Source organism: Aptenodytes patagonicus, chromosome 6 (assembly GCF_965638725.1).
Source record: "Aptenodytes patagonicus chromosome 6, bAptPat1.pri.cur, whole genome shotgun sequence".
Lineage (NCBI taxonomy): Eukaryota > Metazoa > Chordata > Aves > Sphenisciformes > Spheniscidae > Aptenodytes > Aptenodytes patagonicus.
In genome coordinates, this window is record NC_134954.1 from 70,549,099 (window position 1) to 70,561,276 (window position 12,178).

The 12,178-nt window shown below is 35.7% G+C and overlaps 1 protein-coding gene across 3 annotated transcripts in view; it reads right to left on the reverse strand.

Moving 5' to 3' along the window:
* LRP1B (LDL receptor related protein 1B) overlaps positions 1-12,178 on the reverse strand; it is a 780,133-nt gene that overhangs the window by 294,841 nt on the left and 473,114 nt on the right. For all 3 annotated transcript variants that reach the window (XM_076343117.1, XM_076343116.1, XM_076343115.1), the window contains 3 exons: positions 11,399-11,635; positions 4,439-4,619; positions 1,334-1,553 (listed from right to left, as the gene is read on the reverse strand). In XM_076343117.1, the coding sequence (XP_076199232.1) occupies positions 1,334-1,553; positions 4,439-4,619; positions 11,399-11,635 (638 nt within the window). The remainder of the gene's footprint in view (positions 1-1,333; positions 1,554-4,438; positions 4,620-11,398; positions 11,636-12,178) is intronic.

Sequence of the window (12,178 nt, forward strand, 5' to 3'; positions counted from 1 at the left end):
TTTTGGCTACATAAATGTCATTCAAATGGTTATGCAGTTTATTTAAATCACAGGATTATAGAAAAACACTTTTGAAAAAACCAGCACCATTCTGTGACACACTTCAAAATAAAACCTGTAAATTCAGGTGCTTCTTATTATTCACCAGTTCTGGTGGGAGGCAAAACCAACAAAACCAGCAGTTCTCACTAGCGATCCACGTGTAACCCACGGCAGCTGCATTTAACCTTCCTAGACCTGTTCTGTCCAGGAACTTTTCAGGAAGTCTAGCATCGCTGGTAGACAAGGATCTCTAATTCAAAAACGTCTTTCTGCCAATGTGCTTACCCTCCTCCCCCCTCCATTACAGGGCCATAACACATTTGGAGCAAAAGTAGAAGCGCTAAATGTAAATGCCAACCTAGCCATTATGACCAACTGCAACACTATAGCATTAGTACAGGCTTAACAACCGATCACTCAATAGAAAGGATTTTAAAAGCAATATTAAAGCAATATGAGCTTGTACAGGGATGAGTTCCAGGGAGGACCCTGTCTACAGTTACTACTTTCAGTAGTAGAGATCTGCGTATTGGTCCTATCGAGGCCATCATACAGAGGGAATCATGAGTGAAGGATAAATGAGAAGTCACAAGACGTACATTTTGTGACAAAATCCTCCCACAGAAGGACTTAATGCCCGCCATTCTCAATTAACGATGAAGTTTCAGTTGTCAGGGTACTAATTTCATGAAGCAGATGCTAAACCTTCCCTGAATTATCAAACTCCACTCTAAGCTTTAACTGTTTTCCATTTCTGTTCTTGTTACTTCTACAAAACAACACAGAACTTCTATACAGACTTGTATCTAGCTAGTATAGCCATTAGTAACAACTAAAACAATCTCTCCATCTTTCACTGCACTTGTTGGGTGCTGCCCCTTTGCATATTCCCACAAACGCTCAAATGGGGCGCTGAGGTTCATCGAAAGTAGGATATCCAGTGAAGTTAAATGAAAGCCTCTCTCTGGCAGAGCCAAAAGAAGTTTTTTTTGCTACTGAAAAGCTCTTTGTAGCTTCGTGGCTCAACCAAAATGTAACTCATTGTCATATGAGAAGAATAAAAAAAAAAACACAAACCAACTTTTATGTCACTTTCTAAAGATGAAAATTTTAAGCTGTACTATACTCCCCTACAAGAAACTGCCAACATTGCTTGTTTCAACAGAGATGACACTGGACGTGCCACAGGGTTATGCAGACTTTAAAAAGCTTGAAAAGTATTTTTAATATAACACAATAAAACCCAAAGAAAGAGCATGCCTGTGGCAAAACAGCAGTATTTTTCTTTTACCTTTCTCTCAGTTCCATTCAAAAATATCCTTTCAATGTGATCATAATAGGCGTCACACCAGTATAATACATTGGCGTGGTAGTCCAGAGTTAAACCATTTGGCCATAGCATCTTTGATGTTACAAAAATCTGCCGGCTGTAGCCATCCATCCATGCCTTCTCAATTCTTCCCACACTGTCATCTATTTCATCTTCTTCCCAGTCTGTCCAATACATCCAGCTATGAAATTAAAAAAAATGAACATTCAGATACCATTTTAATCATGTGAATTATATTGTAGACTTTTAGCAGAAGTTTGCAACAGTATATCCACAAGCCAGAGCGATTTTGACTTTTGCACGTTTCTTTCCACTGCTATTTCTACAACTATATTTACATTCCCTGCGTACTGGTTGCTGCTGAAATGCCACTTATGGTGTTTTGGTCATATTGGAATGAATTACATGAATACCCAACGGACTAACGGACATGAGAAGTGAAAGAATTGTTTAAGTCCTTATTTAATCACACCAGAATTATGATTATTTTTTTAAACCAGCAATTTTATTGACTTTGTCACAAATTCAAACTTTTACTGGTTTTTTTTTTTTTGGCCAAGACTAATTTGCCTTTATGATGCAAATCTGCTTGTTATGATGCTTAATACTATCAAAAAAGCTGCAACACAATTAACTGCACTCTAGTTTAATAGCTACAGGATAACCTTGACATTCTGCGAACTTCACATCCCACATGAAAGCAGCTAAGTTACTCAAAAAACTATTATGAGCACTCTGTCCCTCACAAAAATGTTTAGAAAGATAGATAGCTATAAAATTAATTGAAAATTTTAGCATAGTTTTATGGTTACAGCACAGCAATATAGGTAACCAAAACAACTCTGAAAAATAAGTACCTATGCTACTTTGGAAAAATTAAGCAAGCATTGTAGTTAAGTCATCTAAAAGTATTAGCTCAGATGAGTTCTATGAGCCATTCTCTACTGGACACTAGAGAACACACCCTATATTTCTTTTTTTTTCTTCCTTATTGAATTAATCTGATTATCATATTTTATTACAGAATTTGCTGGTGACAACTCTGATTTCAGCAATTTAAAATACACAACCTGAACTTATACAAAAGCAGAGGGTAGCAAATATGCTAAGAAACACCACTTTTCTCTTTTCTCTTACTTTTTTTTTCCCCAAAGGAAAAACAGGTTCATGGAAAGAAACACATAGAAGCCTGTATGTAATCTATAAAGCGTCTAAATAGCATTTCAGATCATATGATGTACAGTGACATCAATATGCTGAAAACATTTACTAGATAGCAGACGTTTACTTTTAAAGTCAAATCTAGGATTTCAATTATTGAGCATTAAATAGAGGAAAAACGGTTCTTAAATAGATCCTACTTGTTAAAGTTGTCATGATTTAATTGGTATTTATGTGCCTCACCTTTGATTTCACCAGATTTATGTTTCTGAAATAACTTGTGTGATCCTAACCCACTTAACCTGTCTGTACTTTGAAGAATAAAGTTGTGGAACTTAAATTCGGAATTTAGAAAGGAACGAAACACTGAAGTGAAAAACAGTTTTGTTATAAAATCTGTGTAAATGATGCCAAATCTACAAGTCAAAAATTTTATTCAATAACACTTTTATATATAAGCATAATTTGATCAATGTTTTATATAAGAAACTGAAAAAGATAAAGAAAACAATTGCACCATCATTACACAGGTTTACAGATATGCAAATGTACCTTTTTTGTTTCTCCTCTGTCTCTTCCAACTCACCCACCAGAAGGTTGTTTTGGGTTCTTTTAATCTTTTTGTAAATATATACTAAGAACATCAACCAATTTTTGATCCATGAGGCTTATAAACTTCACTGCATGTTAGACTCAAACAACACTAGGTTTAATCACAGAATTATAAAACCTGCGTATGCCCTGAAGCTCAGGCGGAGATGCAGGTCAGTATGGTGTTTATTTTGTTGGAAGACAAAATATGTTTTACAAATATTTACATGACTGCTCAACAGCAATTACTGAGCTTTTCTCCATTAACTTTTTGTCTGTACTTACTCTAGTTATCATGTCGTAAGCTAAAACATGCTTACAGAAACAGTCATTTACATTAATGTGCTTTAATTGTATCTCAAAATGCAGTTAATGCTTCTACATTGGTTAAATCAAGACTAATATTTTCTAAACATAATTAAAATGCCATAATAAATGCTATCCCTCAGGAAAAGCTTCCATGAGAAGTATAATCATGAAAAGCACGCTATTTTATTAGAAAAGTGTTTTATATAATAGCCCTTTTCAGACAATACATCTTCATACACTATTTCCTGTGCCATGCATTTACTGAGCTGGAAAATTTAACAAAGTAATTGTAGGTATGGTTATGGTTTGTGGTCTGATTTTACATCCTTGCTATCCGACCTTAATTAATTGTAGCCTTTCAACAGTCACTTCCATTCCTCAAAGGACAAGCTCAAAAGTGAAAACCTGATAGTGTAAATACATTCTAGTACTAGGAAAACAGCAATCAATCCAGCCACACTAGAATTACCTGCCTACACCATTCTCCAGTGATAATTCCCTGAATAAATGTAACAGTGAATTTTTAGGTAAACCACAACTATACCACACTAATATAATGTTCTTTTTATTATGCAGCATATCACAATTCATTATGCTAGTAAGTAATGAAAAGTACCTGTCTCATTTAGTTTTGTAAACCAATGTGTACAAGGACATGATTATAATTATCTTCAGAAACTGAGACTTACAAAGAGAGAAATAAAGGAGAGTATTATAAAGTTCACTTAGTATTAAAAATACATAGAGGTCTGATACACTCAATTTGTTTGAGAAAAAGGTGAATCACATTCAAATTAACTTGACGTAGGTTCAACGGTGTCTAGGCATACGCATTCTTCTGAAGGCTTCAGGCAAGAATGCAGGACAGGAATTACAGATATTATAGACTACTGTAGAATTACAGACTACTACATGACTCTACAAACCCCATCCTAAGCAAAATTCAATCCCGTATTTATACTATAAAGACATGCATTAAACAACATAAATCAGTCTACTTCATACCCATTGACAGGATCAACAACAATTCCTCTAGGGTGGGACATGTCTCCCTCCAACAAAGTTTTTCTACTCTGAGCAGCTTTTTCCAGTCTGGCTACAGCAATCGTTTTCCTGTGACCATCATTTGTCCAATAAAGGTTATTTCCAATCCAATCCACTGCTATGCCTTCTACATTATCAAGATCTGTTGAGAGAGAGAAGACAGTAATAAGAGATTAATATTATATGTTTATGTTCTAACATTATCCATTAGTATAAACAATGCACAATATATGGTCCATATAGCTAAATTAGATTATTTCCTTGAATCTGAATTGTATTTGCTGTGTCTGTCAGAATAAGTCTTTGCTGAAAACACTCTACAAAAGACAAAGACTGGTCATAAAACTTGTGTATTAAACCATAAGCCTTCCTATGTCAGTGATAGCTGGCCCTGGGCAAATCACTATTTAACAAAACCCTTCCTAATTTTAACCCTAAATAGCAGTATCACTCACGTCAAGTGATAATATGGATTGTATTACTTGTTTGTCATACTTGGATGTACAATCCTACAGTACAATTTCATGACAGGAATCATCAAGACTTGAAAAAAGGAATGTAAATTGCTTTTTCTGTTCACATTTACACCAGTAATTCCATCTAGACCCAAGCTTTCATCAGATTCATTCTTTCTCACCAGTGTTGACGTCACTTTCTGATCAACGTTGGAGTTTTTTTTTGAAAGATTTTCTCAGAACAAACAAGATCCAAAGAGATTTTTATCACAGTGTACATAAAAAAATCATGCATTACCATTTTTTAAGAAATGCTGATGTGACAAAATCACTGATCCTACTGAAATCCCGCTTACACCACATACGCATGTGAAAATCTGCTAAACTGAAGACAACTGTTTACTGCTTGAACTGTGCTGCCAGACATATGTAATTTAACTGCCAGCTTTCCAGGCAACCAACTTCACATGAACTCCTGAAGTGCTGGTTTGGGACATTTCAAGTCGTTATCAGAGTCATTTTTACCGCAACAGCGTCGTGCAGTGGCGCAGTGTTGCCATCGTCTAAACCTTCCCTCAGATTTCTCCACCAAGATGCCTCCCCATAATACAATCAGTAAGTACGAAGGGAAATGTCTTACTTGCTAACATTCATCACTTCGGCATACCTACGAATTTTTTGCAACCTATCAGATTTCTTTTCCTTGGGATAAACTGTTCACCTATAATACTTTTTAGACCCCAAACATCTTTACCGACTATGGCTCTAATAATCTAATTCCCTACAAGAAACCAGTAAAATTCTTTGTGATGGACAGGAATGCAAAGCTCTTTTACTAAGTCACACTCTACATAACTTGTTTAGTGCAGTACAGAAAACTTTCTGCTTACTATAACCCATAGATAACATGGTATGTCATCAACAATACACTAAGATAAAATATGACAGTTTTACCCAATAAGTGAAATACTGGGCTTTTTATACACTTGGATGCAATAACAGCATCTATAAACGGTGCCGTTACAATCTCAATAGCACTGGAACATGATAAATTACTTCACAGCATTTTTGTTGAACAATGTTTTTAGTGATTGTAATACCACCATATTCCCTATCAAGTTAGCAGAGCTATAAGGTTTTCAAATACCTTGTCGTTGCAAAATGGTTTTTTTGTTAATTTTGTAACTATTTCCTTTTTTTAAAAAAAGCAAAATGCATTTAAATATAATGTTGAAGTACATTAAGATTAGGATATAAACTTGCACTGTATACTAAAATTTAAAAATAACAAGGATCCCCTTATTAAGAGAGATACCTCAGTCAGTATGCTTTCAATGTTTAAAAGTAGAAAATTAAAAGAAGCTGGTGGCTCCTCAAAGTCATAGCATGAGAGCCACATAATATTTTTAAAACTGCTTTTTTCCCTCATCAGTATCCTCTGTCTGAGTACAATGGCAGTGGACAAACAGCACAGATGAATAAACATAAATATACAAATGAGATTTTTTTAACATGAAAGAAATTCTTGTCAATAACATAGAATTATATATGGAAGTAATTGAGAAATGAGTTTACTTGTGTTGAAGAAGTTAATGGGGTCTAGAGTAGTTCAGGATTCAAACTAGATGTTCTTTCTAGCTTTAATGCTGTCTATAATTCCAAGTGTGTAATCATCCTATCCCATGCATATTGATTATGTTAAATTTATATACATACATCTTCATGAGTGTTTAAACTGTGATATATTTCACACTTGCTAGATTTCGTTTGTTGGGTTTTTTTCTTTAACCCTTGAACTGCAAAGTACAATCTACCGCCCGCAGTGACCTGAATAGTAACAGGAATTAAGGGTAAGAAAGATCTCCAGCGGCCGTTTTTAAATGTGTAGTTCTTTGAACATGGGAACAACTGAAGCCTGACTACCTCTGCATTCATGTGTTCCTTTGCTTTTTGACTACTTAGCAGAAGAATAATGAAATTTTTTCTTCTCTTCCATTATAATTCCATTTCACAATTTGTGTCCATGTTGCTATGCCCAGCTGCAGAAATCAATAAAATAAGAATGAACTTGCAAATCATCAGTCCTTGGTATCTCCTCTCCCTATTTTTACAAAATTTTAGGGTTTTAATTATAGTTGGACCTCTGCCCTATATATCGATTTAAGTTGAAATCATTCTGAAGGTCCAAAGGATATTGCAGAGAGACAAAGGTACCCACTGAAGTACCAAGTAAACCTTGTTCACATAAGAAACTAGACTTAAATTTAGTAAATTAGTCACGGGTGTAGAGATGGCACTACATCCTGTGAGACACAATATGAGAAAGTTATGGAAAAAAAAAAAAGTGGCATATGCTCAGGTGTTTTCCAAAATGTGTTTAACATTTTTATCTGTATTTCTGATACACCTAAACATCACTCTACTTTTGGGGAACTATTTTTCCTTCTGATCTAAAAAGCTTGAAGGAAGCAATGGTGTCAAAATTCACTCTCCAGACGGAGGATGTGAAACAACAGTATGATGACACACCTAACCCAGCAACCACCTAGTCTGACAAGAATCATCCAGTCAAAGGACAAAACAGCCGTGGATCAGTCAGAGCGGGTGAGATAGTGCCAGCAGCTCACCCAGGTTTCCCAGGCTCATGGACACTGTCAGTTTTACTTGCCGTCTCTCAGTGCCTTTGCTACATTCTTTTAAAAAGGCAATGTCAGAGAGCTGGAACTCTCCGAAAGTGGGAGAGTGGCCTTTGGTCTTGGAGTGATCAAGTGTGCTGAGAAGAGAGAAGTGCAAAGTATGGTAGGGAAAAGAAGAGAGCATCTCACCAAGGACCTGGGAGCCCAAGGCTCACAGAGAAAGGCTGCTGAACAGAACAGGCAACAAAGATGAGCTTCAGGAGTTAAAGAAAAGTCCTTTAGGGCTCAGAGGGGTCCCAGCAGATTTTGCTCAACTCAAGGAAACACTGACATGACTAAAATCAAGCTTGAGGACAAGCAGCGATTTGTTCAAAACTCATTTTGTTTTTATCCTGTCTGACCTAGACATTTTGGGTTAAACACAGTTTTTATACTAATAAGATCAGCTTTTTAATAAAAATGTTGGTGTTTTTTTTCTTCTTTGGGAGACAAAACAGTCCAAATATGGACTGTATTAGTATCAACAGCAAAGCTAAATATTAGGTTAGAATACTAGATACCTCCTAAAATTTACAAGCATATTGCTCAAAGTCTCTTCAGTTTCATATAATAGCTACTATATCTGAGCTACTATGCCTTCTACTGTAATTTTGGAGCATCCATATTTCTCGACCAAATACAATGTAAGTTAAAAAAACTCACAGTAATTAGATACTAAATATATCAGAAAATTTTAAAATAAAGGAGAATTCTACAGCACAAGCCTATAAAGACAGTTTACATTCTTTTTGTGAAGTTACAGTTTAAAAGTTCACTTTTATTTAACTATCTAAAAGCTTTAAATACATTCCTTACTTTTTAGGTGGGCTTCACATCAAGTAGTAAACAGGAACAAAATAATGGCCATTCTGCCATTCTGGTTAAACAAAATTGATTTGACTACAGTAAGCCAGGCTTTCTGCAGTGAAGCTCTTTCAACATAAAAAGGATAAGGTGAATAAAATATACCATTTTGATCATTGTTCACTTGCTAATTGAAAAATTAACATTTCTAATTCCGGAAATACTACCAGAATTTTACAATCAACAGTAGTATGTGGGCTCCAAATATACTGACTATAGATACAAGACTTTAAAAAACTCATATTTCTAGAGGCAACAATTTGCCACATTGATTTTAAATATGCAAGAGATTATAAGCACAGTGTGTAATTTGGTACAGAATGGCCTAGCTCATCAATGTCAGTTAGATCATGTACACTAATAGTGCCTAAAATACTAGATTAACATGAAAACTGGCGAAAAAAATAATAATTCTATATACCAACCAGCTAAACAGCTTCCAAAGATCTTTACAGACTTACTTTGACCTTGTTTAAGCAAAAAGGTAGCCCTTGACCATCTTTGCTAATATTTACAAGTGAATAATATAACACCTTAAGGCTCACAGCAACCCCAAACAACAAAAGGGGGACAAAGACAAGTAAAAAAATCCCAGAGTTTGTGTTTATGTTACTTCAACTGAACAATATTTAAATCCCTTTAAAAATGTCTGGTTTGTTCCATTTTTTAATTTAAAAAACTAATTTCAGATGCAAGTTTGAAACCTTAATGATAGCAATTTCTGTTGCTGGTGAGAGCACACTACTATTGCAGGTGTGCTGCCGACTCTAGGGTAGGCCGTGCTGCGGGCTGTCAAATAGTTACCAATATTACGCAGCAGTTTGTTTCCCAAAGTGAAGAATAAGAAATCACAGCTGAAACTATATCAAACTCCAGCAGTGTTAGGTGCTCAGCATTCTCAATTCCCAGTCAACAGCTTGTAGGATCAGGCTCTCATGTAGGCAAACTGTAATTATTTGAGTCTCAGTGTTGTTTGAGCTAGCGTATCTGTTCTTGCAAAACCTGATGGTCACAAAAAATGACAACTTCTAATCTCAGAAGTGACACCTACCACAGATAGAGTTCCTTAGCAGCATGCTCTTCAGAGCAAGTATTAAACCACCTCCTGACACACCTGATTTTCTCTAGTAGCCTTCCACCATGGAACGATTTAATCTGTCCCTGCTGAGTTCTTGAGAGCTGACAAGAATAAAAGCTGAGGTGGTATGGCTGGAGGCCATATTAATGTTTTGAATCATGAAAAATACATTAACAAGTGTTCTTTAAGCATATTTTAAAGTTATGAAACTACACCAAGTTCTAACTAACAATGTAAGCTCCTGGGGAAGGAGTGAGAGGAGAATGACAGTGACATTTTGTTGGTCTTTTTAAGTATTAGGACCACTAATAATATATCACTGGATAATCCATAACTCTTTTGGTATTGCATTGGTGGTTTTGCTATGTTGTACTTATAAAGAGTAGAAATTCCAGTTAAACATTATTTAAAAGAGTCTCTTCAATTTGCTGGTTTGGTATACAAAGTTTATTCATGTTCGCATGTTTGATTAGAGTAACCTCAACCTGTTTGACACCTTTCAGCAAAGGTGCTCCTTGGTGCTGCCTTATCATATTTAAATCTACATACTGTCCGCTCCTTCCTCTACTCCACACTTGGATTACTTTGTTGTAAAATGAAACGTGTGGTGTTTAGTAAAAGAAAGTCAGCAATGGAAGTTGTGATGTATATTACCCATTTCCATATTCGCAGTGAAATGAAGAATTACCGGATTGACAGCTGAGTATTCATTATTTACTCAGACAGCTGCCTTTTATTAAGAAATCACGAATATAGTGTAAAAAGCCATCTATTCCTTGCAACTACTGCTAAAGGGATCTTTGTGCAGACTCTGAGGTCTGTGGAGAGACCTTATACCAAAACAGCACCATATCACTGCAAACTGGAGATAACTTCTCTGAGAAGGGTGCATTAAAACATGGGTTATGAATGAGAGGGAATTAAAATCCCTGTGCTAAAACAATGGTATTTTAGTTACTTTCACTGTCTCAACCTTCAATTTACAAGTAAAGATATTAAGCTCTCCGAAAGGCAAGATGAATATTCATACTGCTCATTTTCTTGAGTACTAGAAAGTAATTACTGTAGAATGGATTTCAACCGAGGCAGTTGTTACCTCCTGCTGAAGCAGTCTTTCTTAAAAAGGGGTCCATAAAAGAAAAAGAAATATGGGTTGACAAACTGGTGGTTTTATCACTGAAACAGCATTCAGTATGACGAGATATGATTCTAGACCAGGGAGATTCTGTGAACTGTGGTGGGATAGGTGGAAACTAGAGAACTGCTGGTATTTTCTCATTGCTATAATAAGTGGTACAAACATCTTAATTAAGGTTCTAAAAAAATGTTTAGGTCTCCCTGTTGCTTCCACATATACAAAGGAAAACGCATCAGGAAAGACAATACTTTTTTTTCTAATGAGTTTGCAAGCACCACAGGAAGTCTCACTCTGCCAAACTACTTGAATAAGCTCCAGAATCCACACTATGATACAGGTTGGAGTGAAGAAATCTTATAAAGTCCACAAGGACACGGGATGGCTCAGCGAATGATTACGAAGAACTACATTATGGATCCATCGTATCTAACTTCTGAAAGAATACAGTGGAGATGTAGGAGCTACTCACTGGCAGGTATAAGCTTAAATGGACAAAGTAAGAATTCACAGCAGAGCAACTTAACCAACCTTTAAATTGCTGCACTCAAGAAAAATAAACAGGAAGTTGTAAAAAAAGAAATATCTCCAACTCTGTTCAAGGTCTAGTTTTCCGTGGGAGACTTAAATAAAGCTTTAAATTATCTGTAAACGTCAGTTCAGCTTCTCCTTAGTGAGATTCTCTGAATGTCACTATCAGTTAGCATTGCCTACCATCTTTGAGGATTGTTTCTCGCTCTGTGCCATCAATTTTCTGTCGTCCAATTAAGAAACTGGTAGTATCAGCAAAGTAAATGTAATTGGTTTCGGCATGGAAGTCCAGAGCGCGAGGATTGACCAGGTTTTCTATAGGGATCATGTATTCATCAGACACTTTGGTATTCAGGTCCATTCCCCGTATTATTCCCGGGCGTCCCTTCCCATAAAAAAGAAACAATTCGTTCTTTGGTCCTGCAAAAGAAAGATTACAAACATAAACAACTGATGCTCCCTAATCTTCTTTACAGTGCATAATGTCACTGTTTAATTAACTGGCACAATTAGTGGGGGAGCAGGAGCGTTATTCAACACCAAAAATTAAACTTTCATATATTCTGAAGGTATCTAAACTCAAGAAATCTAGCTAATTACATTACCTTAATTAAAATACAAATTACTTCAGTGAGCTGCTTACATCTAATTATTTTTTTCTGTAAAAGTTCACACTGAAAAGCAATGCTAGATCACAGAATAACTTTGCATCTACTGTGAAATGGACATCTATAGCTTTGTAGGCATTTAATTTTACAATTCATTAGGATCTATCAGGGTAACGTAAACCACGACTGAAGTAATCATTAAATCTAACAAGACCATAAACTCCAGCAAATACAAGACGCTATTTTTTTCACCTGTAGTTTCTCAGAAACAAACAAGACGAAAGATTACAGTGAATGTCCTTCAAATGGGAAGGAATACAACAAATCAACACACGCTGTTCTTTCATACCGAGAT